Genomic DNA, 14,335 nt, shown 5'->3' with positions numbered 1-14,335 from the left:
TCACAACTGCATTCCACCAGAAGGAAGGCAAAGGGGCAAAGAATAAGGAGATAAATCTCCCAGTGGAGTCAGTTCCTTTAAGGGTCTTACAGGGGACGTCTTCGTAGTCTGGGGCTGGGATTGACTGATGGTGGGGTACAGTCGGGCTCCCCTGAAAGCAGGCAACGCCATGGGGCTGGTCACACACCAGAGCTCCCTGTGCATCAGGCTGAGAATCGACTCTGGCTGCAACGACACCTCTGCCTCGGCTCTACCCTTGCCCTTTCCAGCTCCCCTCACTTCTTTACAGGGTTTTCCCTTCCAAAGGCCACTTGCAAAAGAATTTACATCCCAGGGTCTGCGTGCAGGAACTCCATGTTCATTTTTAGCCTAAATCTGCCTTCTTATAATCTCACCTGGGATCTGGAATACATGGAATTCTCTTCCTTATAGTGGCTCCCTCAAACATTTGAGCACAGCCATAAAACAATAGTGTAATAACTAACGTGTACGTATCACTGGGCTGTTGACAGGGTGCTCCGTGTTCTTTCTGTCATGTCCTCCGATGCGCCCAGGCCTTGATGGTAGTCATGGTTATTTCTACAGGCGAGGACACTGACGTTCAGATAGCGACCTCCCCAAGGTCACTTGGAAGATAAACGGCAGAGCTGGGCTCTCTGGGAGGAGGACTTAAAGCACCCGACGAGGTATATTACTTTGCTAGGGCTACTGTCCCAAAGTGCCACAAACTGGGGGGCTTTAAGCAACAGAAATGTATTCTCTCAAAGCTCTAGGGCTGTCAGCCATGCCATGCTCCCTCCCAAGGCTCGGGGGGACGATCCTTCCCTGCCCCTTCCTAGATTCTAGCCACCCCAGGCATCACCTGGCTGGTGGCCACAGGACTCCCATCTGTGCCTCCCCCTGTCTTCATGTGGCTTTCTCTGCGTGTCCCTCTGTGTCCTTTCTGCTCCTCAAAAGGTCACTCTTGTCAGATTTAGGGCTCACCGGAATCCAGTAGGATCTCACCTCTATCCTTAACCCATTACATCTCTAAAGACCCTATTTCAAGGTCACATTCTGAGGTTCTGGGTGGGTACAAATCTTTGGGGGAACACTACTTAACCCACCACCCATGGAGCTTTGCTCTTCATAGATTTATTTATTTTTAAGTTTCATTTCTTTTCTTTTCTTTTTTTTTAAGATTTTATTTATTTAAGAGAGAGAGAGAGGGTGAGCGAGAGAGCACAAGCAGGGGGAGCAGCAGAGGGAGAGGGAGAAGCAGGCTCCCCACTGAGCAGGGAGCCAGACGCAGGGCTCGATCCCAGGACCCTGAGATCATGACCTGAGCTGAAGGCAGTCGCTTAACCAACTGAGCCACCCAAGTGCCCCTTAAGTTTCATTTCTCTGTGTTCCTAGGACCAGTCACTGTCACGCACGTAAGCACACATTCTCTCCTGCCCCTTGTTCTCAGCTCTCATGCTAGAGGGGCGAGCGCAGGCAGGAAGAGACGGGTTGGTACAGCCCCTTCTGAGCTCGGAGTGCTTCCCAGGGGCTCCTTGTCTCTGCTGTTCTCTGAGGCCCCTTCCCCCGGGGGCTCCTGTCTGTCTGGCCCCAGGATGCTGGCCAAGCCCGGCACCTCAGAAATGACCAGCGAGGCTCAGAAGCTTATCCAAGTGTCCTTACCTTCAGGGTGTTTGGTTCAGCAGTGTCCTTGCTGTTTTTCAAAGATCTGAGGAAAACCGCACGAAGTCCCTTTGGATCCAAGTCCTTCCCCAACCAGGTTGTCAGAGTTCATGCTTTCCAGGGGTGGGGAGAGGTTTGGTGAGCTTTTCCCTCAGAAATCAAAGCAGAGAGGGAAAGTCAAGGGGATGCATGACTCTCTTGGTCAAGGGGTTGCCACAACAATACCACAGACCCGTGGCTTAAGCAGCAGAAAGTTATTTCTCACAGTTCTAGAGGCTGAGAAGCCCAAGATCAAGGTGCTGGTAGATTCAGTCCCTGCTGAGAGCCTGCTTCCTGGCCTGTGGGTGTTAGGCTCCTTCCTGTGTTCTCACAGGGCAGGGAGAGAGAGAGAGCCAGAGAGAGAAAGAGAGAGGGAGGGAAGAAGAGGGAGGGGGAGAGGTATGGAGGGCGAGCAAACTCTGGTCTCATCCTTTTCTTATAAGGGCATCAGTCCTATTTGGGGGCTCACCCTCATGACTTCATCTAAACCTAATTATATTCCAAAGGCCCCACATCATAACATTGGTGGTTAGAGTTTCAACATATGAGTTTGGTGGGGTTTGGGGTGGGGGGGACACAATTCAATCCATAGCAATGACCCTGTGAGCAGGGAAGCTAGGATCCATAACCAGAGAGCAGAGACAGCCACAGTGAAGTCTTTGTAGATTTCCTTCGTTTTTGATGGTCTCCCCCGACAGTTTTTCCTTTAAAAAGAACGAGGTCTGTGCGGTGCCTGGCTGGCTCAGTCTGTAGAGCATGCGACTCTTGATACCAAGTTCGTGAATTGGTGTAGAACTTTAATAATAATAATAATAAAGTAGGTCTGTGTACTTGCTTTGGGGCAGCAAGAAAAAGGGCAGGTGGGGAGACAGGGTTCCATGACAAGGGCCAGAAAAGATAGCTGGGGAGGAGGACAGGCAGACTGACAGGGGGTGTGGCAGGGAGAATGGAGAGCAGGGTTGGCTGGTCTTGACTGGCAAAGGGTTTTGAGGCATATTAATACCCAGATACATCCATCCCATATAATGGCTACAGCCATAGAGCCATAGATTTGGCGTTCTTGGGTGGTGATTGATAGAACCAACCCCATCTCAAACTGGCTTAAAGAGACAAAGGAATTTATGACCCGTATAAGTGAAAATTTCAGGCATGGCTGGATCTAGGTGCTCACATGGTATCCTCACGCATTCCTATTTCCTAGTACTGCTCTGGCTTTTCTGCCAAGGCAGGTGCTCCTTAAATGGTGGGAAACCACAACCATAACTACCACAAAGACAACAGCCACGTGGTTGCTGCAGTGAAAGGTGCTTCAGGGACGAATTGTACCACTGGCTTCACCCTTCACCCCCTTCTGATGCACGCCCTCTGCCAGGCTTGCAGTGCTTGCCCATGTGACTCGCTTGACCCAAAAGCATATGGCGGAAGTAACAGGGGCAGCGCCAAGCCTAGGCCTCCCGATTCTTGTCCCTTTCTCTTAACTCTTGTGCTCTGGCCATTCCCATGAGAAAGACGTTTCCAGGCTGGCCCACTGGTTCCAGGAGGGGGATGAGAGACACATGGGGCAGAGACGACTTACCCCTGCCCAGGCAACCCTAGACAAGCCAGTCACCTGGCCCAGCCAAGATGGGAAGGCTGAACCTGTGTGACACGTGACCAATCAACATGACAGATGCCACTAAGATGACAAAATTTTTTTTGAAGATTTTATTTATTTATTTATTTGAGACAGAGAATGAGAGAGAGAGAGCACATGAGAGGGGGGAGGGTCAGAGGCAGAAGCAGGCTCCCTGCTGAGCAGGGAGCCCAATGCGGGACTCGATCCAGGGACTACAGGATCATGACCTGAGCCGAAGGCAGTTGCTTAACCAACTGAGCCACCCAGGCGCCCTAAGATGACAACATTTAACTATTGTAATTTCTTTCCTAACCATTCTGGCAGAGGCCCCCAGTCATCTGCCCAAACCCAAGCCAGCCCCTCTGGCCCTTTGTATTACTCCCACTACATGGGCTAAAACTGGGGAGGGTCGGATTTCCAAAGGGAAACTGGGGGTTGGTTATAGAATACAGAGAAGTCGCTCCGCTGTTACTTACCAAATGCTCCTTGGGCTTGAACCATTTTCTCTGCAGTAGCTTTGGAGGTGGGAGTGCTTCTACCCCACTAACCAAGTAAGGAGTGAGTCTTCCTCCTGTCCTGTGGGAAGCTCAGGGGTTTGTCCACATCCTCCAGGGGGGGAGTCGCTGAATCCGAGCTCATTTTAGTGGCTTCAGGGATTCTGCTCTGTGAGACGGCGCGTACCCAGGGTCTGTCTCTGCGCTCCAGCCTCAGGGGACCCGTTTCCAGCTCTGCCGCTGGTTTCCTTTGAACCTCCTGCTGATGTCCCTCAGCTTTCCTCTGCTCAAGGATTTTCCTGTACAAGTAGAAAATAAAAAGAAACATTCCCAGTTTACTGTTGTGAGCTCCTATTTATGCCCCTCTCAGCAAATATTCAGCATACATGACTTTCACCATATATGTCTGAATATGAGGTGAGGTGGTGTGTGTTTGTTTGTTTTTCTTCCCAAAATTATGCCCCAGAAAAGAGGGAACTGCCTTATTTTTGAAACCTTCACATTCTCTCACACTAAGGGGTACTCTCTCATTTGCCTTATTTGGGTCAACCCTTGTTATACTTTTACTGTTTGGGGAAGGTTACCTGTAAAGCCTGCAAATCCATACTGGTTTGGCCTGCTTCTATAGGTCACCCCACAGAATCAGAGTTATTTAAGAAAGATTCAGAAAATATAGATTCAGTGACTATTTTTGGTGGTATGATTTCATGAACTCAACCACAAATTTTGTAAAGAAGTCTTTCAATGACCACAAATCTGTACCTACAAGAAATTTTTTTTAAAGATTTTATTTACTTGAAAGAGAGCAAGAGTGAGAGTGATCACAGAGGGAGAGGGAGAAGCAGACTTCCCACCGAGCAGGGAGCCCAATGCGGGGCTCCATTCCAGGACCCTGAGATCACGCATGACCTGTGCTGAAGGCAGAAGCTTAACCAACTGAGCCACAGGCACCCCGGAAATTGTATTAAACTTGTACATGCACTAAACCTGGGGAGAACTGACATCTTCACTATGTTGAGTATTCTTAACGTAGTAACACAGTCTCTACATTTATTTAGATCGTAGATTTTTTTCATTAACATTTTGTTGTGTTCTGCATACAAGTCCTGTACATATTTTGTTAGATTTACACCTAAGTACTTCATTTATCTGAGCAGTTGTAAGTGGTGTTTTATTTCCAGTTTGGGTGTTCATTGCATCATTCATTCCTAGTACATAGAAGTATGATTGGGTTTTGTATGTTTGTTTACCTGGTATCTTGCAACCTTGCTGAACTCAATTTCAGCTGGAATTATTTTTGCAGATTCCTTGGCATTTTCTAAGTAGACAATCACGTCATATGCAAAGAGGGAGTTTTATTTCTCTCTCTCTCTGATGTATAAATGTTGATGGATATGCAACTATAACGTGCAACGGGTAGCGTTGCCCAAGAGGTAGAAGAGAACAGTGTGACTCTGACTTTGGGGAAAAAAAGAAGAGGATGTTTTCCGCAAACGCGGTTGCTGCAGCCATCTCTATTGTCAGGTGCTGGTGGTGGTGATGCTGCCTTTTGGTCTTAAAACCCTTCCAAATCTTTTCTCCGAAAGAGTCATCTCATCTTCTGGCTGTATTCTTAGGAGAGGAGGGTACTTGCGGTGCTGAGGGTTAAGCAGAAAATAGGTGAGCTTATTGCACAGATCCAGTAAATTGCCTGCAAACACCCCCAACCCCGTCCCCTACTCCCAAAACCCCTACCCCTGTCCGCCCGCCAGGGATCCCATAGGGGCAGCCAGGGCAGAAGGGACGGCTTTTCGGGGCTCAGTTCCTCCTAGGCGCGCGGGGGCGCTGTGACTTCTCTCCCGGCGCGGCGGCACTCTTTCTCAGCCTCCTCGGTAGGGACTGAGGCTTTCGGGACGGTGGCGGGAAGATGGCGGCACCCAGGGATTGGCTGGGAACGGTGGAAGCAGAGGGAAGCGCGGGGCGCCAGGCGAGCTCAGGAGTGGAGGTGGTATTTCCTTCCGATCCCGCCACCCCCGCCCCGCTGTGTCCTCACGGTGGGTGTGCGTCTGGGCTCAGCCGAGCTGTCGGGCGCGAGGGGCGGAGGTTAGCCTGAAGATGCCTTGGGCTTCTTAGGGCTCCCAGATTTGTATCTTCCTCGGTTTCACCATGTGTGATGCCAAAAAACGCCCTTTCCTGGGGACGTAGTGTTTTCAGTTTACTTAAGAAACTGTCATAGAAAGTCCTCACTGTGGTGGTTTTTGCTCCGTGGCTGTTACAGTCCCCCCCCCCCCCCAAGGGAAGAGGCAGAGTCTAGGCAAAGGGGATGCCTGTTACTGAGTAAATCCATTGCCGAGTACTTGGGGATTTCATTGGTTGTTTTGCTTTTTATTTTAAAAAGTTAGGGGGAAGGATAGCATGAATTATTGCTCAGAGACCAGACCTAGTTTTTCTCTCAATTGTGGAGAGGATGTGCGCACATCCGACTCCAAAAGCTCAGATTTTCACTGAAAGGATAACTGGGTGGAGGTGGCAAAGTGCTCCGTTCTCTGGATCCCTTCCATATTTTTCGTCTCGGGACCCAGATCATTCACCATGTAGACAGCAACTGACAATGGCATTTTCTTTCTGCAGAGACTAGTTTTCAAGAGTTATGCCTCAAGTAATCAGTGCCTAAATGTGATGGGGGGAAAAAAAGTAAACAGAGTGGGCTTAATTATGACAAATTGTGCATAAAACCAAATCAAGTTTTATTTAAGGGCAGTGAAAACTAGGAACTTGATGTAGATGACTATTGTTTGACATGTTTTTTTTTCCCATTCTGGAACTAGGACCTACTCTTCTGTTTGTAAAGGTGAACCAAGGGAAAGAAGAAACACGGAGATTTTATGCCTGCTCAGCCTGTAGAGATAGAAAAGACTGTAATTTTTTTCAGTGGGAAGATGAAAAGGTATATCAACTTTTTAGGCATTTTTAAAAATTTTTGATGTATGTGACAATTTGAGAATGTCTAAACCAATAAAAACATGCAACTTGAGCATTAAATGAGGTAAATCTCTTCAGATAGATGAAGATACTGTGCTTTTTGATTCGACAGACTGGAGTTTATACTTACTCTAAACTTACTCTGAGTGCTGATGTTGTAAACGACTGTCTCAAAGACCGTTCCCTTTTAAGACTCTGAGGTGTCAATACTGGGTGGCTGATCTTTTATTTGCAAATACAAATTTCTCCCTAAAGAGCTTAGGTTGTGATCATTCCAGGCAGTGTTTTAGAAAAACATTTTTTTTTTTTTTTAAACATTTGCATTGAGCATCCATTACAGCTACTGTATAACGGATGAAGGCACTTAGAGATATAGTTATGAGCTTGGTATCCTCTTGGTATCTAACTCAGCTCCAGTTAAAGTTTCTGAAAGTTTTGTTTAGAAAAATTTCAGCTTTGTTAGGTTTATTAGAAAACCGTCTTGTTTACAACTCTTCTGCACACCTGTTAAAATCACCATGTGTAAGATAATCTCTCAGTGCTTTAATATGTTAGGTATTGCTTCATGCTCCTCTAGAACTTTCCCAGTTTAATGTGTTTTGTTTTTGTTTTCCCCTGAAACAGATGCTTGTTTACAACATGGAGCTGCTTTAATTGGCTTCTTGATGTCAGAATGTGATACCAGTTTTTCTAGGATGATAGCAAGTTTGATAGTTTATTAAATGGTGCTTTTATTCCTTTTCAGTTGTCAGGAGCTAGACTTGCTGCCCGAGAAGCTCATAACCGAAAATGTCAGCCTCCTCTGTCCCGAACGCAGTGTGTGGAAAGGTGCTGATGTGTTGTCACTTTTATTTATTATTTTTGTTTTGTTTTGTTTTTCCCTGTGCCTTTGCACTTACTTTCATTTTAAAAAAAAATTTATTGTGGTAAAATATATGTAACATAAATTTGCCATTTTAATACTAAGTATACAGTTCAGTGGCGTTGATTATATCCACAGTGTTGTGCCATTTCCACAATTACCTATTTCCAAAACCTTTTCATCACCCCAAAGAGAAACTCTGTTACTATTAAGCAATGACTCCCCATTCCAATTCTTCCCAAACCCTGGTAACCTCTACTATACTCTATGGATTTGACTGTTGTAGCTACCTCATGTAAGTGGAATCATATATTTGTCCTTTTATGCCTGGCTTATTTTACTTACCATGTTTTCAAGGTTCATCCATGTTGTAGTATGTGTCAGAACCTCCTCCTTTTTATGGCTCAATAATATTCCATTATACACACACACCCATCTTGTTGATCTGTTCATCCATCAGTGAACACTTGGGTTGTTTTCCTCTTTTGGCTGTTGTGAATAATGCTCCAGTGAACATTGGCATACAAATATCTGTTTGAGTCTCTGTTTTCATTTCTTTTGCGTATATACTTAGGAGTGGAATTATTGGATCATATCATAATTCTGTGTGTAGTTTTTCGAGGAACCACCAAACTGTTTTCCACAGTGGCTGCACCATTTTACATTTCCCACCAGCAATGTATGAGGGTTCCACTTTTTCCACATCCTTGTCAACACTTATTATTTTCTGTTTTTTTTGGTTATCTTAGTTGTGAAGTGATGTGTCATTGTGGTGTTGAATTTTGGGTCCCTAATGAGTAATGATGTTGATTATCTTCGTGTGCTTATTGGCCATTTGTGTATGTTCTTTGGAGAAATGTCTGTTCAAGTCCTTTGTTAATTTTTTTTTTTTTTTAAAGATTTTATTTATTTATTCATGAGAGACAGAGAGACAGAGGCAGAGGGAGAAGCAGGCTCCCCGCGGAGCAGGGAGCCTGATGCGGGACTCGATCCTAGGACCCTGGGATCATGACCTGAGCCGAAGGCAGACGCTTAACCGACTGAGCCACCCAGGAGCCCCTTACCTATTTTTTTTTTTTTTTAAAGATTTTACATTATTTCAGACAGAGAGAGTGAGAGAGAGCACAAGCAGGGGGAGTGGCAGGCAGAGGGAGAAGCAGGCTCCTTGCTGAGCAAGGAGCCTGATGCTGGACTCGATCCCAGGACCCTGGGATCACAACCCGAGCCAAAGGCAGACGTTTAACTGACTGAGCCACCCAGGCGTCCCCCTTTGTTCATTTTTAATAGGATTGTAATTTTTGTTGATGAATCATAGGAGTTCTTTATATGTTAAGGGCTGTTAACGCCCTTAACAGATACACGATTTTTACAAGCTCTCTCCTGTTCTGTAGATTGCCTTTTCACTTTTTGATGATGTCCTTTGATGCACCAGAGTTTTTAAATTTGATGAAGTCCAATTTATCAGATTTTTGCTTTTGTTTTCTTTGCTTTTGATGATATAGCTAGGAATCCATTGTCATATCCACTGTTAGGAAGATTTACCATAATGTTTCTTTTTTGAAATACTAAAAGAACTAAACCATTTTTTGGAAGTTGTGAACATCTCTTTTTAAAAAAGCTACATTGTTGAAATGCTTTATTGGGTGACTGGGAATTGAATCCTAGATTTAATTCTTTGGAGACCTGTGAAAAGCCACCTTCTCCTGTGTCATAGGCCTTGTTTGTAAATGCTGGGAGAAGCTCCTTAAGAAGGTCCTGGTCTGGGTTGCTGGTAACGAATAGGTTTTTACTCTCAAGGCAACTCCTTTAGTTACCTGGGCTGCTGTGTTCAGAAGGATTCTGAGGTCTTATCTATGTTAAGTGGAAAGGAGAACTGGGCTCTCTTAAAAATACCTTTCTTGAACTTGTTACATTGTGAAGTCTTTTGATGGAGGAGGCTGTTTCTTAAGATAACTTGATCACTCCTAACCAAAGTACTTAATCAGTGATAACTACTTGCTATATGGAAATTCAGTCAACAACAAAAAATATTTACAAGGGAATTAATGTAAATTGAGCACTACTGTGAGCCAGCTAGTGTGCTGTGTTTGACAGGAGAATTACGTAATCTTGCTAAGGTGGGTCACTTAGATGAGAAAATTGAGGCCTGGAGAAGTTGAGTGACTTCATTAAGCTATCACTATTAGAATGACTTAGCAGTGACTCCGACTTATGCCTCTGATTTTAAAATGTTGTTTTTAGACATAAAAGCAGATCGTAATTAACATATGGTGCGTAACAATTTAAGGAGATTTAAGAAGATAAAACGTGAGTTACATAGAGATACAATGAGATTATCATAATGACATAAAATAGAATATCAAAGTTGCAGAAAGTAGAAAGTAGAAAAACATCACCCATTGTTTCTCCCTTTGAACCCATCACCTTGTTCATTTTGTAGTATTTTTTCCTGGTCTTTTTTTTTTTTTTTTTTTTTACACCTGTGCCAAAGTTTGTTTTACAAGATCGTAGCCATAATGTATACATAGTCTCTTGTACTTTGCTTTATGGATTTTATCTGATAAGCTTGTTTTTTATGTTGTGACATAGGATATTGGTAATTCAGTTAAACTCTATAAGAAACTGTAGGTGATCTTGTTTCCTTGTGTAATAAAATTTTAGTCGGGAGCTAAACCACTGTTCTTTGTACTGCCAGGGTGTGTTTTTTTGATAATAATTTTGGAAATTCATATTTCATGTTAATTAGAAAATAAAAATACTGGCTAAAATGTGAAGTATTAAAGAATCTTCAGAAGGTCATTTCTTGGAGGTCATACTTTCATCTGTAATCTAGTGCTGATTCTTGAGAGCAGGTCTTAATAAAATAATTCTCCATATTTTAAATCCTCTGTAACCCATAACCTTGGATTTTGTTGCCCAAGCTTGCTTGCTTAATTGCTTCCTTCTTTCCTTCCATCCATGTATTCATTCTTTATTGAGGGCTCAAAAAGAACTTAAAATGCTGGTAGTGGAGTTGAGATATGCAAAGATAATGCAATGCTAAGAAGATTGTGCTAAATGTAGAAAATATTGATAGGAAAAACCGAGTGCTCTGGAAAGTCAGCAACGACGCAGCTACCTCGTGCTGTCGCCAATCAATACAGTTTAAGGACTTGCGCAGGTTTTGAAGGGTGGGGAGAAGTTGAAGCTTTTTGAAATGTATCATTGATTTCGCTGCCTCACTTTGGGATTGATGCTGTCATGCTTGCTTAGGGGCCTTCTGTGGAGAAAAACATTTGAAAGCAGGCATTCCTCTAAAAATTTAAACTTTTGGCTTTTTAAAATCAAAAGTTTACTAACTTACTTATTCCGTGTTGCTAAGTTCCCTCTTCTCTTAGATGAGAAAATGGAGACTAGCCGTTCATCGTTGTGTGTAAATGAACCTAAGGATGATGTACTATTACTTGAGATTGTAACTGTTTTCTTTTTTTTTTTTTTTAAAGATTTTATTTATTTATTCATGAGAGACAGAGAGACAGAGGCAGAGGGAGAAGCAGGCTCCCTGCAGAGCAGGGACCCCGATGCGGGACTTGATCCCAGGACCCTGGGATCATGACCTGAGCCGAAGGCAGACGCTTAACCGACTGAGCCACCCAGGCGTCCCAAGATTGTAACCGTTTTCAAAGTTAACTTTCTACAACTCATTTATAAATATCTTATGAAATAAGTAGTCCATTTGAAAGTATTAAAATGCATTTAAACATATTCCTGTTCTATAATGCAAACCTTCATCTGTCGCTGTTGAAGTCACAATAGCTTTTCATTGATAATTCCTTCTCCAAATTGTTAGAAAGGAATTGTGGTAGCTAGCAAGATAAATTGGCCCATGTTACTTGATTTTTATTATGGAGCTGGCAGTGCTCCGCAGATGTCTGCGTGCTACAGAACAGGATTTGATATTCGTTTTTTAATCTCACTCTTTGAACCATGCTTTATATTTCATGTGTTCAGTTGACAGATTTACATCTTGTGTCTGAGATTTGACTTCCTGATAGTTTTTAGCTGCCTCTTAACGCCCTGAAATGCCATTCTGTTATGTACTATGTTGGCACCTTATTGTGACCTATGAAGTCTTAGAGAAGATATATTTTAATGCTAAAATAAGCATTAATTTATGTGCATCCATATAGTTTTGTTTAGTTGATATTTCATTTGGTTATGTTTTTTCAGAGCTCATTTAAACTCAGATTTTCAAGGTCTGCTATTAGGGAAATGCCATAAACATAATTCGTCTACTCCAAGAAAGGCAAATGGAACATCAAACGGAGATCAATAAAAATGACATTTCAAAATGCTAGCCTGCAAATTGTGAATCATGCTGAGCCATGCAGTGGAATGAATTTCCTCTGCCCCTTGGGTATGTGTAGAAAGTATAATGAGGAGAGAGCGCTGAGTAAGCCTCAGCCCTTACGCTCTCATGTTCTTCCTACCATACTTCTAAAAAACCTTGTTTCTGAATGTTAAATTTAAAGCAGTATACTTGAATGATTATGATGTGCTTTTGAGTAGAAAGAAGTATGCATGAGATCTCCGTTTATCTTCTGTCAAGAAAAGGTTAATAAACTAGCAGAAAAGCTTTCTGAGAAACGGTTTTGACAAGGCACAAAGATATATAAGTGGAGGTTCATTTAACAGTATTCTTCTTTTCCTTTGTTTCAAAGTAATTAAACTTGGTGTCCTAAGCACCATCAGAGAGTCCTGTGTATGAGCGAATTGTACTCCAATCCTTCATGGTTTCAAACCGTCTTTCATTTCTTCCTGGTGATTTGGCAGCTTCTCCTGCCCTCAGTGGGCATCACTTGGTGAGGGATAGGCAGTCCTTCTGATTGTGTTTAAGTAACAGAACCTGACACAGCTTTACCTATGGGGATCTTCCTTCTCTTTTTTCCTTTAAGGCCCTTGATTGTTGTTGTCATTCTTTCAAGGATGAGTGTTTGCTTCCCTAATATGAAACGTACGCTCTGTTGCTCCGTTTTAGTTCTGACTACATGTATAATACTTTTGCGTTTTGGGGACTGAAATTGTAGGTGATGGCAGTGACCCTCGCGTGTAGTTCCAACAGTGCACTGTGCCGAGTTGCAGAGATGACAGCATGAAGGCCTGGGACAGGTTTGCACGTGGGGGAACCATCCCAGCTACGTCATGACCTCTGTCTGGCTGATGGCATTACATATCATATCTCAGTGTCATAGATGCTAAAATGTGAAAGCATATGCGTCTTAGAAGCGATGAAATGGAGGGACTCCTGGGTGGCTCAGTTGGTTAAGCGGCTGCCTTTGGCTCAGGTCATGATCCCAGGGCCCTGGGATCGAGTCCCGCATTGGGCTCCCTGCTTGGCAGGAAGCCTGCTTCTCCCTCTGCCTGCAGCTCCCACTGCTTGTACTCTCGCTCACTCTCTCTCACCCATGCTCTCTCTCTCTAGCAAATAAATAAATAAATAAATCTTAAAAAAAAAAAAAAGAAGCAGCGATGAAATGGGATGGTTGGATTTTGCTTTGTGATCCAGTCTGATGGGCTTTCTTTTCGTGGGTAGATTTAGCTCATTTGCAGAGTGGGTATAACAGACATGCTTGATGTTGGTTTTGCTGTATTATTTTATGCTTTCTGGTTTTTTGCTTCTCTGCTCTCTTTCACTATGTGGCATATGTTTTCTTTTTTTAATGTGTATTTCTTCTATTTTTTTGTTCTTATGGTTGCCTTTGTAGCTTTTTATGCTATATTTAATCCTTCTGTTTTTTTGTTGTTGTTTTTTTTTAATTAATTTATTTATTTTTTATTTTTTTATTTTATTTTTTTTATTTATCTGAGAGAGAGAGAATGAGAGAGAGCACATGAGAGGGGGGAGGGTCAGAGGGAGAAGCAGACTCCCTGCCGAGCAGGGAGCCCAATGCGGGACTCGATCCAGGGACTCCAGGATCATGACCTGAGCCGAAGGCAGTCAGTCGCTTAATCAACTGAGCCACCCAGGTGCCCAGTTGTTTTTTTTTTTAAAGATTTTATTTATTTATTTGAGAGAGAGAGAGAATGAGAGACAGAGAGCACGAGAGGGAAGAGGGCAGAGGGAGAAGCAGACCCCCTGCTGAGCAGGGAGCCTGATGTGGGACTCGATCCTGGGACTCCAGGATCATGACCTGAGCTGAAGGCAGTCGCTTAACCAACTGAGCCACCCAGGCACCCTGTTTTTTTTAGATTGTCTTCATACATCTAAAAATGAGAAATGATGAACTTGTATATTTCATCTTCTCATCTCTTTCTCTACAGTCACTATCCAGTTTTGGTTGATTATTTCTTTTTAGGGATAACCTTTATGCCTTTCAGTATTGTTTACAGCTTTTACTTGATTTTTCAGTTTTAAATGTTATCTTTTGGCCTCTGACTCTTAACACATGAGAAAATCAGTATACTTACATGATCTCCCACTTTCTCTGGGACTTCCCCCACCTCTTATATTTGGATTTATATTATTTACATTTTATACTGTAACCATGATACTCATATTGTTCTGTTTTTATTCTGTGGTTAAATGGATTCGGCGCTTACTGACAGCCCCTTTGCTGTAGTTCCTTCATTTATCTCCTATTTGGCTAAAATTCATCCTCTAGTGTTTTTTTCTTTTTAAATAAAAGTCTTAATGGTAATCAGAAGTTTTATTTATTTATTTTT

The 14,335-nt window shown here is 43.1% G+C and overlaps 1 protein-coding gene across 2 annotated transcripts in view; it reads left to right on the top strand.

Moving 5' to 3' along the window:
• Positions 1-5,682: 5,682 nt before the first annotated feature.
• ZCCHC4 (zinc finger CCHC-type containing 4) overlaps positions 5,683-14,335 on the top strand; it is a 50,736-nt gene continuing 42,083 nt past the window's right edge. For both annotated transcript variants that reach the window (XR_004679281.1, XM_035005199.1), the window contains exons 1-3: positions 5,683-5,843; positions 6,618-6,736; positions 7,517-7,599. Coding sequence is in view for 1 of the 2 variants with exons in the window: in XM_035005199.1 (XP_034861090.1) it covers positions 5,717-5,843; positions 6,618-6,736; positions 7,517-7,599 (329 nt within the window). In the remaining variant the exon portion in view is untranslated. The remainder of the gene's footprint in view (positions 5,844-6,617; positions 6,737-7,516; positions 7,600-14,335) is intronic.

This window comes from Mirounga leonina, unplaced genomic scaffold, assembly GCF_011800145.1.
Source record: "Mirounga leonina isolate KUSES-001 unplaced genomic scaffold, KU_Mleo_1.0 Mir_129, whole genome shotgun sequence".
Lineage (NCBI taxonomy): Eukaryota > Metazoa > Chordata > Mammalia > Carnivora > Phocidae > Mirounga > Mirounga leonina.
This window is presented reverse-complemented; position numbering and strand designations above follow the sequence as displayed.